This window comes from Teleopsis dalmanni, chromosome X (assembly GCF_002237135.1).
Source record: "Teleopsis dalmanni isolate 2A chromosome X, ASM223713v2, whole genome shotgun sequence".
In the NCBI taxonomy this organism is placed as follows: Eukaryota; Metazoa; Arthropoda; class Insecta; order Diptera; family Diopsidae; genus Teleopsis; species Teleopsis dalmanni.
The window spans coordinates 24,674,795-24,696,868 of record NC_051848.1 but is presented as its reverse complement, the minus strand read 5'-3'; the positions used below and the strand labels follow the sequence as shown (position 1 = coordinate 24,696,868).

Sequence of the window (22,074 nt, the reverse complement as noted above, 5' to 3'; positions counted from 1 at the left end):
ACATGGGTGTCGCTTTTGACAAACGGCTCAATTGGTATAAATATATGAAAGGCAAACGGAATAGCTGCTCTAAAATTCTACATTTTCTAAAGCCAGTGTTTAATAATAATCACTTCAACCTCAAAAATAGAAAGTTATTATATACTCAAATAATTAGGCCAGCACTACTATACGGATGTGTTCCATACAGCAAACCCTAAAATACTGTCATAAAGCAATTGCAGATAGCACAAAACCTGGTTATAAGAAGACTATTTAAGATTCCATGATATGTATATATTTCTTTCATTAATATTTAATGTGTCAGAGACTTTTTAATATTGATATAGTTGCTTGGTCTTAGAGCAAGCGTTATATGGGTACGCCGTACTGATAATCATTGCTCGAGTCGGTGAATATATATGAATATATATATATATATATGTATATATATATATATGAGACACACTGCAGAACATGACCCTCAAGCATTTCATTCTGGTAGGAGTCAGTAATGGCGATTAATGGGACTAAAGTGTCAAGCAAGTCAGTCAGTTTTCGTGAATAAAAGTAAAATGCGTATTGTCTATGTTTATGTGCATGAAGTGTGTATGTAAATTTGCATGAAGTGTGTACAATATAAATGTACATTCCATATAGTGTTTATCAGTAGCTTATCGTCATTACTATCACATTATAGGTTAAGTTAGGTTAGGTTCAGAAGGCGCGTGCTGACAGTTGTTAACACTTCCACTCTGAGGCATATATTACCCATTGTGATGCCCTTAAAAAATTTTGCCGGGAGAGACGAGTTGCTTTTGGTTTTCCAGATGAAGTTAAAGAGAACCGATAAGTTTACTTTTCTTATCTCTTCCAAGTCAGTGAAAAAGCTGAGAATCGCGGACATTAAAGCCGCCTTGTCTGCAGTCCTGAACAGAGACAGAAGAAGTGGTTGATAGATTCTAGCTCTTGTTCAACTTGGCAACTCCTGCGTAATCCACTTATTAGAACACACAACACAGCACAGTGCTCCATTAGTACTTCACACGAACTGCAAAAACTGACACAAGAGATCACATTTATAAAATACAAGCAAAATATACAGACTACTCATAAGATGATTTTAATTTCAGAACGTTTCTTTGATTAGTTCGGTATAGATGACGACTCTGGTGCTGAAGAAAAATGTTAGCGAATTTAGAAAGAAATTTATAAAAAAGCAAAACGAGCCATCAAAAATTTCATCAGATCTATGGCAACATCATCAGACGCATATATATGAACCCGATCACGCATATACTTGTTAGATCCCGAAACGACTGATTTTTAATGTCATTAATATAAGTACTCGTAATTTTAGGTACAGTGGAAGCATGATGTAGTAAATGGTTCATGGGACTTGAAATTATCAGGTTTTCACCTAAATACTTAAATCAAGTAATCCAAGTTTCATGTTTAAAAATTTAGTCAATAATTTGTTTATTAGAATTTTGTAATTTAAAAAGTGGTTAAAGTTTTTCGGCACAACGAAATCAAAATTATATTTTTTTGAGCACTGTAAGAACTTGGAGAATTATATTGAATATAATTTGAAATTTGGCAAGAACCTTACGATTACTCTTACTGTATTTGATAAGGTAATATTGATTTTTTATTAGATAAAAATCAAGTGCTTTGCTAATTAAAATTTTTATTTTTTTCACAATGAATTGAAGCTAACATACTTCAAATTTGCATCAAAAACTGACTTGCTTTTATTACTTTATACTGGAACGTTCTGGAGAATAGTAATTTAGCGCATAATTGCCAGGACTCATTTAAAGCCGGTAATTATATAAAATACTCTACATATTTTATATATATTTATATAATAGTTTTTATATTTTTTTGCAATCCGGTTATTGGTCACTTTTTGTTAAATAATTTAACGTTTAATATTTTTTATTATATTCTATATTTCGGCTCTCCTTGAGAGCCATCATTAGAATCACGATCTCATATAAATTAATATTACCAAAACTATATCTACGTCATTCCCTTAATTCTATCGTCTATATAGCATTATAGACGATAGAATAAAGAGGATGATGTTGCTGTCGTCTATATTGCACTATAGAAGATTGAGGTGCCTTGATTTCAAAAAAGGGAGATAAAAAAGATTTTGGCATTGCGCTTATATGGTTCTTTTAAGGCGCATCTACGAACCAGTTGATTGTCAATTACAGAACACAGCAAGCTGCCTTTTGATTCAAGAGGTCAGGCGTTGACCACAAAAACAGTTTGCGATTAATCATAGATTAATACAACGATTATAACTCAGCACTCTTTCTGGTATTTATCGACTTCTTGAAAGCTTTTGATTCCATTGACATAATATGACTTGCTCTACAAAGCATGGGTGTACCGGATAAAATTATTTACATTATTAATTATTTACGTTATCAATACGAGGGAACCTTTACGAGACTCGTACACTACGGCAATGTTAGCTATCCTTTTACCACACACACAAACTGGTGTCAAACAAGAATGCCATTTATCTTCTCTTCTGTTTGCGGTGACATAAGATTGCATATTAAAATCAGTTGCTTATAGAAGGCGAGGAATTACGTGGAGACTCAGACAACATCTAGAAGATCTTGACTATGCCGAAGACATTGTTCTAGTTTTTTCACACAGAGAACATAGGCAATCAAAAGTTGCATTATAGCCGTGGCATTGGAACTACGCATCAAGGTTTCAAAAACTAAAGCATACACGATTAAATCATCCCACACACCATCTTTTAAGGTTAACAATGACGGTATAGAGAACATCAACGACTTCTGCTATTTCGGTAGCATAATTACTTCTATGGGCGACAGACTAAATAAAGCCTACTACGACAAAAATTAACGTATATAAGGCATGTGTTAAGTCTGTACTACTCTATCGCTCCGGGTCCGAAACATGTGCTGAAAGTCAGTGCTGAAATCAAACAAATGCTGCATATATTTACTAATAGATGCCTGCGTGATATATTTAAGATCTGTTTCAACTAACAAGACAAAAAGACATTAACACCCAAATAAGGAGGCAACTCCTGGCTACAACTGGCCAGGAGTTCCTCGCCTTCAGGAGACAGAAAGCGAGGAAGACCACCAAGCACTGGGTGAATGACCATATTGAATGGAATCGGCAAATTCTTTAACGAACTTAGTTATTTAGCTACAAATTGAAATAACTGGAGATTCTTTTTAAGTAGCTTATGTTCCTGATGGGGTACGGCTATTGGAGTATAAATAAAAATATTCTAAGAAATTAATGTATAAGTAAGCACACATAATTTATTAATGAAGACAAAAACCCCGCAGAGTGTATACTCAGAGTGTGTACTTAGAGTGTGTTCTCAGAGTGTGTACTTAGAGTGTATATTTTCTAGTCAAGTCACTCAAAGGACATATTTTGTTAACTAATTGAATTTGAAAGGCTGTTACTCTTACTTTAAACTAATGGCATGCATTTTACGTAAAATGCATTAAGCAATGCAAAGACCGCAATTTAATGCATTTGACGCACAAGCTCTGTCACTTCCTTTATTATTTGATAATTTCATAACTTCAAATGCATTAGTAATAAATTGCTAGAACAGAACAGGCAAAGGAACTCATGCTAACCGAAATTTCAAAAAGGAGGAAATCCATGTTGTTTTCTTTGACTCCTGCAAGTGTGTAAATGTGAATTTATTTGTGAAAATTACTTTGCTTACCTACCTTACTTACACTCCTTGTATGTGTGAAATTCTGAAATCCTTGTGCTGGTCTTAGCAGACTTATGACATTGGCAAGGCGTTTAGCCACAAAATAGTACCAAAACTCCAACTATGAGACATGAATGTTGGGCTGATTTGAGAATATGAGGGTGTGAGGGTGTGACGGTGCGAGGGTGTGAGGATACACATCACCAGTGTGGATGCCAATGGGTGGTGTGTATCAGTCGTAATGGCATACCTCAGCTACTCGTAACTTGAAGTGTTTTTGGGTAAAGTTAAGTGGTGCCTTTTTATATGTTTAACTGTAAATTTTGCAGTATTTCTGAGATTTTATATTTTCTATATTATTTACCGTGCAAGTTCTAATATTTTCTTACGTTTTAAGTTTTTTTATGGTTCCTTTTTCTTTATGCCATTTTTGAGGTCAAAATACACTTGTACTTTTGCTTGCAGCACCACCACAAAGCAAAAGTACAAAATTTTAGTCTGGTTTGGTTCGGATAGGATCGGATCGGTTTGGTTTGGTTTGGTTTGGTTTTTGCCAAGTAGAAAAATTGCAACTTTACAATTTTTGTTACTTTTCTTCTTCTGGATACTGACTGCATGGAAACATATTTGCCTTTCTTGCATTGCCTGCCGTAAAGTAAAAGTAACCAAAGAACGTCGTGTACCTCTTCTATAAAAATTAAGAAAGCAAAACACTTGTACGACGTATATGCAACTGTATATGCCATGGAGCAGATACGACTATAAAGAAAGGAAATGTTATAGTAGGTAACTGAATTTTACGAAATTATTAGTTGAAACTGTGCCAAAATGTTGTTTCTTCTTGCCTTATATGCGGAGTGTGTATATGCCGAGTGTATATGAATCGCTACTAGAATATATAATTTATGTGCTCTGTCTGTTAGGGACAAAGTACATGTTAACGTATAATTTTAGCATAGAAAGGAATTCTATTTTGGCATGATTTATTGCATTTTAATAGGTTAAGAGCAATTGGCGTCAAAAGAAGTGTAAAATTTATGTTGATATTTACCGAGCGACACAGGCGGGGAAAAGTACCAGAATTCAGCGAAAAAAATACACGCCTTGCAGATAATTTTATACCAGCCAATACCAAAAATACATGAAATCACTATTTAATTTGTTACTTCTACTCGTGTGTTCTATGCCTGCTCTATGCCATATCATTTCGCAAACTCTAGTGGATCACACTATATACTCGTATAGGCACATACGTATACTGGAGCACCTTCATCAAGCACCGTACGTACATGTGGCGGGCGCTTCAGTTGTACTTGCACTTGTACTCGTATACATTAAACGGCTGTGGAGCATTCCAACTGATAATGAGTGGCTACGTGAATTCAATTAGCATTATATGCTGTATAAAACAGTTATCTGTGCCAACGTTACTTCGGCATAAATAAGGTTTATTATTTGTTTTAATAGGTTCACTTATGTGTAGTTAAGTGTATGTGCCCATAAATAAATAGTATGCTCGTGTGTGGGTAGGCTTTTAGTGGTTTTTGTATCAACACATTGCATTCTATATACTAATTTGTTAGATTTTTGGGGTAATATATTCTACTTAATTCATAAATGCTCTCATCTGAATTGTGTGAATGCCTAATTATTGGATTAAAACTAATTAGGAAGGACTTTTTCGAGTGCCAAACTTAATTTTGATGCAATTGATGCGTTTGACTTTAAGATTTCTCTACAAAATATTAATTTAAAAAAATATCTAATTAATTTATTCATTATTATTAACGTCATATAATTTTTATTTATTTTTTATTTATTTTTTATTTATTTTATGTAGTTTTACTTTAAGCATTATTTCAAAAAACTTTACAAAAGCTTTCAATTCTACTCACCCACATCCTTTGCTGGTTTAGCGGAAAGAATAAAAATGTCTATGCTATTCGTATCTATCAATTAACAAATTTAAGTGATTTTATTCAGACAATCTGAGTATAGACAAGATATCTTAACAATACATTGGACTATCCAAAGATTTATGTAGATAAATCACTTAACAACTTAGACAAAAATTATACTAAACATATTTTGCCTATACTGAAACTATCCAAACTAGCTCGATACTTTGACTATAATTCAACTATTTAAAGACTTACATGGATAGATCAGGTAGTAGCTAAGCTGAAGTCTAACTTGGCATAGTTAAGACACTTCGACTATATTTCAACTATTCAAAGACTCACGTACTTAAGTCACATAACGAAGGAAAACTATTCTGGCTTAGCCAAGAGAATGTGAATATACTTTAATTATCTGAAAAATTACTTGGGTAGATCACTCTACAGCTAAGAGAAAAATATATAGTAATATATATATATATATATATAGTGGTATAGTAAAGAGACTATACTTCAACCGTTCAAAGATGCAAGTGGATAAATCACTTAACAGCTAAGAGAATAACTATCTTGGTATAGTTCAGATACTTTGACTATATTTCAAATAATCAAAGACTCAAATGGATAAATAACCGAATAGCTAAGAGAAAAACTAACTTGGTTTACTTAAGATACTTTGACTTTACTTCAAGTATTTAAATACTTGCGTGGATAGATCAGGTAATAGCATAGTTAAGACACTTCGACTATATTTTAACTATTCAAAGACTTAAGTGGATAAATCACATAACAGCTAAGAGAATAACAATCTTGGTGTAGTTAAGATACTTTACTTCAAGTATGTAAAGCTTTACATAATAGATTATATAATAGCTAAGTGAATACAGATTTCTGTATTCCAATATCAAGCTATCACATAACAGTACACTTTTAATATTGTGAGCAATTATAATTTCAATTTTAATTTACAGTCTTGAGATGCAGTGCATTATGAATAAATTCAATACATTAATAACCCAACGGAGACAATTAGGAATAAATACACCATGATTTTGGCATCAAATTTCTTAGAGAAAAAAAATAAACGTCGGCATGAGACGCTTTAATATATGAACGGTCCTTTCTAATGCAGAAATGAGATTTTCACCGATCACCTAAGCGACCTATTATCGTGCTAAATGCCATTAGATACTTCACCTTGTATGTTCACTCCCTCTCATCCTCTCACTTAATACAGCTAACCAAAATTTTGTGTTTTGTCTCTTAAATATACAATACAGGAAATACTATTTTTATTAGGACAGTATAAAGACTATCTTTCTTAGTCTTGAATCCATATGATCCATGAAATACCTTGAAACATCATGAACTAATAGCGCCGAGCATTCCTTAATCAAGTTTCTGTCTCTTCTCTACAATATCTGTAGTCTGAGTTGGATTGAATTTCTAATTTAATTACATGATTATTCAATCTACAGTGACCGGTCAATAATTCCGTAATGATTCTTAGGTTATTTTTTTGATTGTTGTATGCAATATTTGAAGCATTTTAGGTTGGAAGTCCCTAAAACCATTTTAGTTTGTGATACTCTTGGTAGCCTTTTCCAATAGAATTCTCTTTCTTTTTCTCAGCCTCGTTCATAGGAAAAGTTCCATATTTCTTAACTGAAGTCATTGTGGTGGAGTGTAGGGAAATGGATATAGTTTGGTTGGAACAACATTGCGTATGAGTAATGTTTAGTTTGAAAAAACTTTGCATCATTGGAAATGTGTGGGTTTATTTTGACAGTTCAAATAATTGATAAGCTGTAATTAGGAAATTAAGTTATTGTGTTTATTTTACATCTGCTGTTGAAATATCACGAAAATACTATTTGCATATGAGTGAAACTAATTACAACGCTTCCAGGTAATTATTAATTTTTAATAAAGCACTCTGTTTAATTAGAAGCCATATTTTAGTTTGTTTCATTTACGAAATATTATGTTCTTATTATTTATTTTAAAGCATTGTTTGGTTGTATTAGTTTCTGAGTTTATATACTCTTGATTTTTCAATGTATGTATGCTAATACGAGATCTATACCGCCCGAAATATATGCTACAATGGTTTTCTCACTTAGTGAATTTAGTAATTCATTAACGCAATGAATATGGTTTTTGTTATAATTGAAACCTTAGAAAATTACTGTAAAATAAAAGAAAATTTGAATTGAGTTAAAATAATTGAAATAGTTTTGACTAATTATAAACGATTATATGGTTTTTTTTTTCTAGTACATTACAAACATCAAAATGAGTGCTATAGAAAACCCAGCCAAAAAACGTAAAGTCAATTTGAAAGAGCAAGTTGTGCATTCACGTCATATTGTAGGTGACAGTAGAGCTGTAAATAAGCAATTTAGGGTGGGCTTTTCAAAGCCCTCCAGTAGTATCGAATCTATGCAATATTCGGTTAATGAAGTCACTGGTAAAGTTTTGGATCATCTCCGTAAGCCCAGCAGTATCGACTGGAGACAGAGACTTTTACTTTTCTTACATATTCTTCGACAGAACCAAAAGCAACAAAGGGAGAGAGAGGAAAAGTGCAAGCACACGTAGGGAATAAACATACGATCCCTATCGTCGATAGTACATAGAACAGGAAATGTGCCTTAATATAATCGGAACGTTTGAGATAATAAGAAACTCCAAAGCAAGGTTATGCATGCCTTTTTAAATTACGAAATTTAAGGTATTCTATTTTTGTTACGCATATAAAATAAAATCATTTATAGCATGTGTTTCTATTTTATTTACAGGTGAAATAATATGAACCAAAATTATAATGAAACCAAAATTTGAATCCTTATAGGTCCAACTACAGACATTGGTCACCAGAAGCATTAACGTAGGACGAGAGCATATAGAAATTTGTGTCAATTTGTTTCTTGTGCAGAGCACGTAAAATTAATTGCCATTAAAAATATTTAAAACTTATTCAAAATTAAATTACTTGAATAAATTATCAGTGCTCATTAAAATATTATGATATTTATTATATTATAAAAGCAACAGAGTAGAGACTTGGTTGTTCTTTTAGATCAATTAAGTTTAAAATCTAAAAAATTTTTATAAAATGGATCGATCACGCCTATATGTGACTTATTATAACATTTATTGCATTATTCTTATTATTGCATTTATTGAAATTCAAATAAAATTCAGTGAACCTTCTGTCTAACGGACGCAAGTGAACTCCTGAAGATGTTCCTCTTCCAAACACTCGTTTTTAGAAAGTTCTGTTGGCTATGGAATACACATTTTATTGTAATGTTTTATGCAGCAAATACGATTACGATTGTTGATATTATGTTGTTTGCTATTGTCACGTTCCTTTTTAGAATGAAATATTTAATATAAAATTTATACCAAACACTTTCCGCAAGACTCGATAAGAACTCCTGTTCACTTAGACTCCATCTATTATTGTTTGTATATGCAATGAAAATATATTATGTTGAGGCTAGTTGAGTCAGTGCACCTGAGCACTTATACTTTCTATTAACTGAGAGGTTTCTTCAAAACCCCTCTTTGCGCCTTGACTAGATTATTGTTTATCACTTCATTAGACTAAGCAATAATTGACCTCAGATCTGCATACCTCCCCGTGGATTTTTAAAATAAAATAAAATATATTTAAGTCATTTTTAAGGATATAAAAATAGTTTTATAAGTTAAATTAATTGGAAGGAGAGATGAAGTAATGATGGCATAACTTTTGTTACTTTATTGCCAATATTCTATGAATACATTCACCAATGAACAACATTTCTAGTAAAATCCGCTTAAAGTATTTTATATCTGAGTAAACATTAAATTAATTTCAATATTTAAAATGTTCGCTTAAGCAGCTTAAATCGTTTTTATGAAATAAAAATGTTTATTGTGAAAATTGGCTCAATATAATCTGCCGCTTAATTGCAGTCCTTGTAAAATAATTTGTAAGACATAATTATTGCCCATGAATAACAGGTTGCACGTTAATGTCAGCAATATTGTTCGCTTCATAAACAACAACAACAACAACAGCAACAGCAACAACAACATCCACAGCAACAACAACATTCACAGCAACATCAACATCAGGAACAACAACATCCACAACAACACTAACCTCAGCAGCAGCAACAGCGAGAACAACATCAACAACAACAACATGAACAACAACAACATGAACAACAACAGCAACAAAAGCCAGGAAAAGTACAAAGGTAATAATAGTGACAATAAAAGTTCGCCGTAATTGTCAAAAGCAACTAAAACCGAATCTGCTGCGAGCAATAAAGTACGACAGAAAAAATTATTTTAACTACTTGACCAGCAATAATTACGCATAAATGCCATTACAGTTGAGTGCACTGAAAATGCGTTGGAACATTAAATGTACTCACAGTATTGTCGGCCCACAACGACTGCAGAATACCCTACACTTGTTGGAAAAGGGGAAATGCTTTTAAACTTGCAAACGATCTTTTATTTAAAATATATTTTATTAAATAATTAAATATGATTAAAAAGAAAATATAGTATTGATTTTTAAAATAAAACTAAATACATTAATCTCATGGTAATGTATATGCAAATAATTTTATTGAATAGATAATTGTCTTAAATGATTGTCAACTATCTTAAATGATAGTAAAGGCTAACTTAACGCTTATCATAAATAAACGCTAACTACAAGTCCAATTTTCGAGCAGCTGAGGTCGTAAATCATAACTCTAAAAATGTTCTAAAAACTTCCAACTGGTTTAATAACTCTAGATTATTTTAGCAGGTCAGTGACTTTACTGATCTTCACAGAAAGTATTTCATATGGGTAGTATTGCAATTCCAATTGTAATTCATGAAAGTTGGTTAGTAGTATTTGTGAGAACCTACATTAATTTGATAGAGCTGTACTTTCATAGCCGCTACAATATAATATAATAAAATGCTATATAATCCTGTAGAATGTTTTTGAAATAATATTTTATCTTGCGCTGCATATATCATAGTTCTTCCAAAAAAAAAACAAGTATCAGGATTTATGCTCCCTCTTCCTTATTCCAATGCTGGTTTCGTAATCTTAATTACATTTATATCGATTGTCATTGATTATGACGACACGACAGACATGATTGATTAGAAAAGTGGTCGCTTATTCAAATGAACGAAAAACATCTCTAATTTGATGTATTTAGAATTCAAATATTTTTAAAGAATTGTAGACCTTACTGAAAGAATAATGCTAAATTCATAAACCTACTGTAAATAGAGATGAATCATTGGAAGAAACTGTTTTAGTATGAATATAAGGCATAACATTGCTAAGTAGAGAGGTACATATGGAAACCGTCAATTTTGTGTTCTGGAAAACAAACACAAATAAAATACATAAAGGTTTTATTTAATTTTGCTATCTAATCGGTACCGCTGTCTATGAATATGTCGTCGTCCATAATATATTTTTCATCGCTGCAGTATGTATTAAATTAAATTCATTTTTATAAATAACATTCTGTTGAATTAAAGTTGATTTGATTGTCTTAAACTATATTTGCTATTTATAAAAATATTACCAATTAATCAACTACTTTTACAAAAATATCCATTCTTATGTACCTACAACGAGAAGACAGGAGGAGGCTGGAAAATACGTAAATTCTCCTATCAGACGAATATGCGTGTGTTTGTCGGTGGAATATTATTTATCAGCTCAAAACATGGCTGTGTAATTGATCTCATAAACATTCAATCTTACCATCAAGAACGACACTAACTATTAATGCGACACTAACTAACGACACTAACTATACTCTTTATAATGAAACAGATAACAGTTTTTAATACTATGAGTATACTTAATTTTTCGGTATTAAAATCGAGCACCATATGGAATGCCATATAAAAATAACTTAATTAACAAAAAACAATGAATTTTCCATTAAAACAACCCTCTAAAATATTTCCGAGTTGACATCAGTAAAGTCCTTTGGTATTCTATATAATTGTATGTGCTACATATATGTCTTCAAATAAAAATTACTATAGTCTATTCCACGGAGTTTTCGTGAATTTCAGCAGGGATATTAATTACTACAAAGATTTCTGTCTGTATTATCTAGATAGAGATATGTTCGCTTATAAAAATTTCAACCGGAGAGTCCCTGGTTACATTAACTACACTGGAATTTATCAACCGAACGATTTTTATCAGTAAACTTAGGATTTTAAGAAATTTTGACAGTTTTTTAACATTTCAAAATTTTAAAATTAAATATTAACTTCATATTCTGTGTTATAATAAACATACAGCATTAGGTGAAGTTAATTAATTATTTTTTATTATTACATTTGGTTATATATAATAAAATCCATTGATTGCTTAATCGAAACCACCAAAATCTAATTTTGTTGCTCTGTGATTCTGATTTTCACACAAAGTCCTGATTAACTAACCAGAACAAAATATTTAATGGATACCAAAATTCATCGAATAAATGAAATCTACAATTAACTAACCATTGGTTAAACTGGAGTGAAAAAAGTATTATTTAACACCTACTTTATAGTTGAGGTAATATAATTTTATTTTATGTTTAATAGATTTTTTTAATTAGAAAAATCTAAGTAAGCATGATGTGTTCTAAACTTTCTAATTGAAGTGTAAAAATGATTTTATTCGTTTCATAAGAGATTATTACAGAAAATATTGGTTCTTATCGAGACAGCAGAAATGGCATCTAATCGTAATAGGCGTGATAGAGTAAGTAGGGTATACTTACAAAAATGTTGTTAATACCTTGTCTGTCACTATATAACAAATATAATGTATCATACCAGATATATGAATTGTAGTTGTAGTTGAAACATTAACACTCAATTTTTTAGAATCGTCGTAATCGCCCTGAGGCAGGTAGTACTGTGAATGACAGTCTTGGTTCTGACGGTGAATTCGATGAAGATGATGACGATATGTGCGATTCGCCTATTGATTGGTTCGCGGAGACCGAATTTGATGAGAGACTGTTAGATCCTCAGTTTTTCGTCAAGTTTATCACAAACACTGACGAAAAACCAAAAGAACATAATAAGAATCATCAATTTCGTCACTCAATTGTTCCGAGAGAGCTGTTAGGCAGTGGCACCAGCAGCAGTACAACGGTGTATAGTACACCCTCCACCGATAATACTGATAGTACCGATAACACTGCATCAAGTAGCGCAGCTAATACTAATACTGCAATCCACATTTCTAGCTATGAATCAGAGAATTCACAGAATTCACTAGAAAATATTGACACTGCATCAAGTAGCGCAGGTAACATTAATACCGCAGTCAACATTTCTACCTCTGAGTCAGAGAGTGCACAGAATTCTTCACAAAATACTGATGCGAGTAGTTCACAATGTTCTACTATTTTTTCAAGCCCTCACAACACTACCGATAATACTACTAGCAATATCAATAATATCACCACATCTCTCTCTGAAACTTCTCATGGCACCAATAATAGAGACAGTTCAACCAATGACGAAATGATTGCCTTGGATAGTCTCATCAGCACTATGGGCTTGCTCGGGGTCACACCTGCTTCAGGAACTATGCTTTCTAACAGTGGTGACATCGATAGTTCGCTAGATGCTTTATCTGGACTGTTTAATGGTTTGAGCACATCGGACTCTATGACTTCGAATGATAACAATCAATCAGAATCATCAGATAGTGAAATCGGAAACTAATATTAAAATTTCTTATTGTTATATATAGAATAACACATACAACATATTTTTTAATATTAAGAGTCAACAACAGAATTTATTTATTTATATTTAGAAACAAAATCCTATTCTGTATTTTGTTAACCAACTTTTTTTGAAGAAATCATTTCTTTTCATATTTGAGGCAATATGGAAAAGTTTGAAAAGTGAAAAATTGCCGAAAAGCAGTTATAATTATTACTAATAAATTAAATTGTGTGTTCAGTTGATTTGTGTTTTATTTATTGTAGTTTTATAATAATAATTATTATTGTTAAAAACTAAAAAAAAATTCATAATTATTTCATAATAGATACAATAATTAATGATAAAAAATCTTTTTTTGTAGTCTTTATGAAAAAAAATTGCCAGCCACCTATAACTACAATAATACCTATAATCACGTTGGTAACCCCGGTCCCCGCTTATTCATCCAGATCTGCTGCTAAACTGCTTCTATAGAGTAGTGCTGATATTTCGTTTACGATTATTTTTATTGCATTCAAAGAGCAGGATGTATAGTGCTCTTTGGATATAGAGTTATGGAGATATTCCAATATCTTCATTGAAATACAAGAGACTGCAGGGAACAGGTTCAAAATTTCACCAATGAAGGTCATTGTCGGGTATACCAAATTTATTTAGTGAAGACTTAAGTGGAAGTGATATAAGTTTATCCTGCTTAATACAAATAGTCATATGGATACGACATATGCTGGAACGAAGAGTCTGCTGTTTGTGAGTCCATATACTAGCCCGGGGGTAATAACCCTTGGAAAGTCTTAATCGTCTATTAATACGCGTATTTTTTAAAGTATATTATATTATTATTTAAAACTGAAAACAATGTATGGTATATAATTTCTTGATGTTGTGATATGAGTAGCAGTGTTGATGTGTATTAAGTTCAAATGATGTAGGTATATTGCACAACCAATAATATCATTTAACATTAAGAGAGTGATTCAATTAATATTGAATATATGAAATTTTTAGAAGTTTCCTGTAATAAACAATAAAAAGTATTTTATTTAATTTTTAATATGTGATAAATTATGATATTCGCAAACAAAATTTAATTCATGCTATTCATAAAAGATTTGTTGTGTGATGGAAAAGCTATTAAGATTGTATAGAGATTACAGTATTTATGCTAAGAAACTTTTCGGAAGGGGTCTTCCGATCAAATTTGATTTGAAATGTTTAATAATAGTGTTCTTAGTTCCAAAACAAGAACTAAATGCAGTCTTATTTATTTGACTTTAATGGTCGCAGAACTTTGTACCAAACACTGAACTATAAAATCCTGATTTTCACTTTATGAGTTATTATTTCTTTAGATTAGATCTTTAATATATAATATATAATTTAATATATAGGTCTTTAAAAACTATTATCGAATCATAACGTATATGTAACAACTGTAAATGCCCTATTAAGTATTGACTTTAACATTCCTTGTGCTTGGAGCTGATTTCAGGATAAATTTCAAGAAGTAATTTCTGGCAAAATATATGAACTTTTTATAAAATATACTCAGTAGGATAGTGATATATTATTGATCATTTACAATGTTGATTTTCTGTAATAGCGTTTCAGTGTGCAACGAAAAGCAATTATCTGGCTCTCGATATTCCGATAGAACTCGTTGAGTTTTGACCCAGAATACTTCTTTACCTTCCGATCTTTCTCTCAAACTAATTTACCACAGTGTCTTTTTAATGGTAAAAATCTGTCAGTTTCTAATAATATTTCTTTCAATTAAATTCATTGCACTTTGGTGACTTTCCTACCACACTCTGACGTTTTGTTTTCGGTTCTGATGTGTGGTTTTAGGAACACCACTCTTCATCACTAGATATTTATATTTAGATATTTAAGAAATATCTTCGCAATTTTGAACACTTCAGTTTTTTTTAGTCAACCATCGGAATATATTCTGGACCAACATTTTCATTCCGTTTACTTTTTAAATGGGTAGCACATATACATAGTGTGTTACACGATGCACGCATATATCTTACGTTGACCTTAATTTTTGATCCGTTCAGGTTTTAGTGAATCTCTCATATAGTAGTTGCTTGGAACATTTCTTTTGGAAGTTCTCTATCTTTACTTCATCGGCGAGTGGTTAACTGTTATCCTTTTCATAGTATTCACGGGTGGAACATACATTCGTATTGAGTTGAACTCAATATAGGTACAAATGGACTTTAAAATTTGCTCTTTGTTCCAAGTTGATATAGAATCACAGCAAAATGCTGCGTGACTTGGTTCGAATTTTTACTGCAAATGCATGAAGTGTATATTATTTATCTAAAAATGTAGATCAAGTATTGAAACCATTCCGTAAATGCACCAAATTCTCAGTTTCATTGAAAGTACTTACGCGCTCTTCTCATTTCACTGTAGCTCACATAAAATAATTTCGAAAATAATTAAAACTTTAGTTCAATTAACAAATACAAAACCTTAAGTGACTATCCACTTTGGCTGCACCATATACGTATGGTATATGTAGACGTATTTCGTAAATATTTTTTGAATGTTGTAAAATCATATTTTTGTGGCCTTTGACAATTGGTCGTTTGTTGCGTTGAACTTTATGCATTTACATTTGCATTTGCATTTGCATTTGCATTGCTCACATGCTGGCATGTTGGCATGCTGGCATAATGCATTCTCGTAGCCAGCCAGTTAAGTCCTTACAAAGATGAATGCATAAGTAAACTCCTGTAAGTTTATGGATTATTATTTAAATGCGGCCATTTGCAATATCACAATTGCAACTCATATGCATTATAGCCACAAACATGGCACATTAATGCAGCCATTGCCATTTGCCATTTGCCATTGAGTTGCTTCTGTTGATATCAGCTATTGTTGCTATTACGAGTATTGTTACTTTCGGTACTGTTGCAGCATTTAGTGCCTTTGTTGTTATTACTTGCTGCTGCTGTTGCAAATGCACAGCAATATCATTTTCTACGCTGATGCGCTTTCAGTTTTAATCGAATTCACAATCTGACCATTATGGTGAATGTATGAGACCAATTTGTATTGATGGCCAACAACTGGAATGTGCCAAGCATAATTTTGTTTATAGTTAATGTCCTGCATGTATATTCATCCTTAAATGCACGCAACTAAGTGCGTGCGAGTGTCCGGCAATTGCTGGGGGCATACTGAATTGCTCCACTGACAAGTCCACATGTCCATGGCAGACGAGCACAACCGAAAATCTCAAGCTTGCAATATTTAAGTAGAATTTGGTTTTAAAATTCATGAAATCTTAATTATTTGTGAGCTACCAAATTTTCCATTGTTAACAAATCTGCACATTCTGGCTTATTTGTGTTTAATGTGTGGCTAATCACACTGTAAACTTTAGTTAAATTCATATTAAATTAATTAAAATTTTAATGTTAATGCTGATGCTGATGCTGTTGTTGATGCTGTTGCTGATGCTGTTGCTGATGCTGAAGTTACTGGCAAGCATTTGGGATTGTAATTTGTGTTTAGATAAGTTGAAATTGGTCCGAGCAATTAAGATGTGGGACATGCAAATTTGTTCGAGCTTTAATATGTTTCATGTAAATCATATTTCGAGATAAAACGGAATTTGTATTTATTTTTTAAATAGCTTTTGTTAATAAAAATATTTTACAAACTAAATACATTCCAGAAAGTTTAATAAATGAATGAATGGGGTTATTTATTTTAAGCAAAACGCAGTTATAGGCCGTGTGCGAGTTCGAGTAAATTGATGGTAAATTGATGGATGAGGAAAATAGTAAATTATCTCGGTATGGCAGCGAATCATGGTATTTACAAGAATTTCAAATAGGATAAATAAGATAATATTTAAGTAAATTAGGTGTTACCATTGTAAAAATTTTATAAGATGTTTAATAAATAAATTTGAAAACTTTTAAATAAAAATAATAAATAAGTGCTACAAACAAATAAATGAATAAATAAATATTTACATAAATGCAGTGCAAAAAATCCCTAGGAAATTTCAATTTACCTTATCTTAATTTACCCGAACTCGCACACGGCCATATTATATATTTTAATAACTATTTAAAGAGTGCATAAATTCATAATAAAAAAAATAATGAAATAAAGAAGAATAAACATGTATATTTTTCGAAATTTCATTACGTCTTCATACAATTCATACAGATCAAAGACTACCAGATTAGTTTTAAAGCAATACCCGAGCGAGGCATTCTATTTGGAGCGTACAAATATGTACGCAACATTTAAACTCTTTACTATTAAGATAGTAAAGTGACACTAACATTTTTTTAAAGGATAAACTAAGTGGTTAAAATCACTTGTTAATTAAGTCCTCTAAATATTTTAATAGCCCCAAATTCATATAGTCCCAAATTTCTTTTAGATAGTCCCGAATTTGTCAGGCTACCATTAAACAAATGACCAGATCACAAGTCTTACTTGAATTTATAAGATTGTCTGTATTTTTTTTATATTTTTATTATTATATTGAGGCTTTAGATGAGTCAGTGCACTTGAGCACTTTTACTCTCCCTTAACTGTGAGATTTCTTTCATAACCCCTCTCTATGCCTTGGACTGGATTATTGTTACCACTTCATCAGACTGAGTAACTGAGAAACTTTAATCTAATTCTTAAGAAAAATAAGAAAATAAGGAATAAGAAAAAATCGAATATCAGTGTTATAAAAGCGGCTACAATCAAAAATACTGAGCCAAATCATAAGTGTAGACTCGTACATTACAAACACTATGTCCATAAGGATGTACAAATACAAACTATCAAAGAAGTAAATTTGGACGCTATATGTTCAGCTAAAAATTCAATTAAGTAAAAATTAATAAAAATTTTGTTGTTTGCAATTTAGTCATGTTCAAAACCTCTCTCTAAATAAAATTATTATTATTTTTTATTTGTATTATTATATCAAGTCAAATCTAATTTTTTTTTAAATTCAATTTGGCGTCGCTAAAAATTTTGTGCAATATTGTAATATGGATGATCGAGCGTATAAAATATATATAGGAGTGACTGTAAATATATATATAGGAGTGGCATTTACAGTTCCATAAAGTTGAATCTCATCAACGACTCTCCCATTAGTAAAGATAATTCAAAGACAATTCAGGACAACAGCTTGGTCAGTTCGGTAAAAAAAATAGCTCGAAAGATCTTAGATCATGTCCCAGCTAAAGATGAAATTTGGCACACCCCACAGTTGTCAGAGGCTAAGTGGGCAAGTTTTTATTATTGCTATAAAGAAAATTTCTTTTGGATATATAATTGGATATATAATTGGATATATAATATCATTTTAAAGTGGATAAAAATTAAAAAAAAAAACTATTCTCTAAATATATTAAAAAAAAGTAAAGTGATTCAACATGTCGTATGAGTATGTGTTATTATTTTTAATTATCTTAGTCTATTTACAATTTTGAAAGCAACATGTATTCTATTTTTATAAGACATGACATGACACCGACATGAAGGACATCTGCTTCAAGATGCAACTAATTTTTCAAAAGTTGCATTCTAACAAATGCAGCAGGAACTTTCATTGTCTTCCTCCATTTTTTTTGTGTTGTGTGGAAGGATCCATTTTGTGTTGCATGGAGAAGTTAGTTTATGCAAAGTTGAATCATACACTCACACGGATGGCAAGTGCTGTGTCATATTAGCACAACATTTACAAAATAAAAAAAAAATATTTATCTAAAAGGACAAAAAATACGTGCTCTTCAGCAAACTGAACACGTTTCGTTTAAATGCAAATCTTGGATTACAGCGCTACATGTTTCAGTCCTCTGACATATCACAAAATGTTATTATAATTGATGTTTTAGATTGTGAAAGAGAAAACGTAAGGAAATCGTAAGGATGACTTTGAACTATTTATAATATGGATAAGTTTAGATCTATTGCTATATACAGGGTAGTCTAACTACAAACTACTAAGAGCTATGAGCTGATATTAGAAAAATATTAAAAACTACAATAATTTCAATTAAACAATATCAAGTCGTGAAGGTAAACATATCACAACAATCATATGTATAGCAAATACTTGAAATAATGATCAGAGAAAAATTTTAGAAGCTTTAAGATTTTTTTGATGGAGTATTGGTAAATAAATATGGGTTGGTAAGAATATTGTTGTTGTCCATCTATGCAAGTGTGGATGAAGTGCTTTCAGTAAAAACAACGACATAATTCCTCCAAGAACGGTCGTGTCTACTTTTTGGAGCCACTCATTAATCTCGATGATCATGTACCATTTAACACCCCTAAAGGTTTCTAAAGTTTTTACAAGCAGTTTTCTACGGTCTACAACCATACAACATAATTCTTCCATGGATTCCTAGCTATTCTAAAGTATTAAAAAATAAAACAGTAGATCGCTTCACAATGTTCACTCTTGGTGCAATGTGTACATCTATTAACATATAATATTCCTAAAGATGTTTTGAAAAAGAATGGTCTTCACAGTACAATGGACACTCCCACTCTGAGTGTTATGTATCTATTAACATATAATATATATCTTTTCCATTCCATTCTTTAGTGTTGGTGAAAAGTAGATTAAAGGCTTACACTATGGCTATCGTTTTAATTTTTTAATATCGGAATTCCCTGTATGGTTACTTGGTTTAGTGATGATGTCAAAACCGTTGACCAGGGAAGCGATAAATGCACTTAGCTATTCGCGGAGCACTCTAACTTGGCTGATCTCATGGATTACGGAACATGCAAACTTTAAGTACCACCTCAATAAGATGAGGAAGACACTTGTAGATTATGTTTAGAAGATAAGGAGACAGCGGTTTATATATTGTGCCAATATCCACAACGGGCAAGCAGGAGGAAGACTATCTTGGGACACCATTGAGTTGGTGATGACTTGGCAGGCAACCTCAAGCTAAATGAGCTACTTGCATCAACATGCGCTGTAGTTATGCGAATGGAAGCCATTCTGGTTTTAACTTAATAACAGCATCCGTGAATAGACGAAATAGGACCCAAGTCATTTCGTGGTCTACTTCAGCTAATCCTTCCCTTCAGTGGAGCCACTTGTTGTACGGTGCGCTGTCCCAACGTTTCACAATGTATATAAATATATATATATATATATATATATATAATATATATATAACATATATATAAATATATATATATATATATATATATTTAACAATATGTTACTTTATACCTTGTCTATTTAGAAACTCTGGGACTTGAACTCATTGTCAAAGAAAAACTTCCCTTGATGGCTAAATACTCATTTATTTTTCCAATCATCGTTTGGTGATTCATAACCTCCTATCACTTACCGCAGAAAAAAAAGATTTGCTAAACTTGTTAGTAGATTAGGTTAGGTTATGCTGGCAAACCAAAAAGCCCATGCCCATTGACCATTAAGGTCCATGGCGATACCAGATCAGAGTCTTAGTTTTAAGCGATTGTGTGCATCGCTTAGGATGCGTGTGTTATTACGAATTTTATTAGTTCGGTTTTTTATTAGCTCAAGTTCGGTAAAATTGACAACCCCCAAGTATTTTTGTCAAGTTCTCGAGAGAGCTGGGCAGTTTAATAGCAGATGCTTAACTAATTTAGTAATTTCTAAGTAATCTCTCTCTAATATTCTAAGGGATCTCATCTATATTCTAAGTGATTTGTCTAATATTCTAAGCAATCGCTCTAATATTCCAAGCAAACTCGTTTATCGCATTACGAGCAACTTGATTTATGTCTAGATATACTTATTCGTATTGATGTTAAGTGTATAATAAATTAGTAATCTTTTGCTTTATGTGCTCGTTCTTTTCATATAAGACATCTGTTTCTTTTTAAATTATTTTCATCTTAAAGTAATTTAATTGTCATCCGCTCAAGAATTACAGCATAATTAAATAATTTTCCAACCATTAGTTTTATAATGCTTTTCATATTTGAATTAGAAGTGTTAAAATTAGCTTCAACTTTACACCGAACTCAAAAGAGCCTTCGTATCGCACCCTTTGATCCTTTCATACTTTCGCATTGCTAATTTCAGGCGCCCTAATTAAATGCTCATGTGTAACATTTACCTTGCGGCAATTACTCCAAAAGAAACCGCTGCAACTAATCAAAGTAAAAGAGATATTGAAGGAAAGGCCCAACTTATACGACGACTTCAGCACTCATACGCTACGTGTGACGACGACGACGACGACGACGACTATGTGCGTTCCGTTCAGTTCACATATACAAACGAACACTTGGCGGTGTGTATGTTTGTATGATGAAGGACTGGAAAAGAGCTGCTATTGTGAAATATTTCATTTTGCTTATGATAAAAATATCTCGAAATTTTTAAGTGTATTTATGGCAGTGAATATGTGTGGATGTGTGAAGCCATACATTTATTGTTATTTGCATTTGTCTGTAACTTTATGCGTACAATTAGCGGTGTTGTTGTTTTAATTGAAAGAGCTTCAAAACTTTTCGCATATGTAATTTCTTGAGTTTATGTGTGCGCGTTAAAACTTTTTAGTCTGTAGGCGAAATGGATTTTCATTAAATATTCAAACACAAACGTGAATATATTCTTCACACACAGATACTCGCACACACAGATACTCGCACACACAGATACTCGCACACACAGAT

General features: G+C 31.8%; 1 protein-coding gene and 1 long non-coding RNA gene across 2 annotated transcripts; both read left to right on the top strand.

The window, feature by feature from the left end:
• The first annotated feature begins 1,470 nt into the window (after nucleotides 1–1,470).
• On the top strand, nucleotides 1,471–8,624 carry LOC119689776. The gene is made up of 4 exons (XR_005253481.1): nucleotides 1,471–1,616; nucleotides 1,695–1,805; nucleotides 7,894–8,350; nucleotides 8,418–8,624. It is a non-coding gene; the product is annotated as an uncharacterized LOC119689776 (long non-coding RNA).
• A 3,805-nt stretch (nucleotides 8,625–12,429) lies between these two features.
• LOC119688252 (dentin sialophosphoprotein-like) lies at nucleotides 12,430–13,383 on the top strand. Its single transcript, XM_038102932.1, has 2 exons — nucleotides 12,430–12,471; nucleotides 12,532–13,383. The coding sequence occupies exons 1-2, from the start codon at nucleotides 12,430–12,432 to the stop codon at nucleotides 13,381–13,383; spliced, it is 894 nt and encodes a 297-aa protein (XP_037958860.1).
• Nucleotides 13,384–22,074: the final 8,691 nt, after the last annotated feature.

Bases quoted from the DNA above. Each gene is read 5' to 3' on its own strand.
- LOC119688252 (XM_038102932.1), top strand. From the start codon at position 12,430: ATGTTGTTAATACCTTGTCTGTCACTATATAACAAATATAAT. The intron at 12,472-12,531 runs GTATCATACCAG...TCAATTTTTTAG, and splicing joins CACTATATAACAAATATAAT to AATCGTCGTAATCGCCCTGA.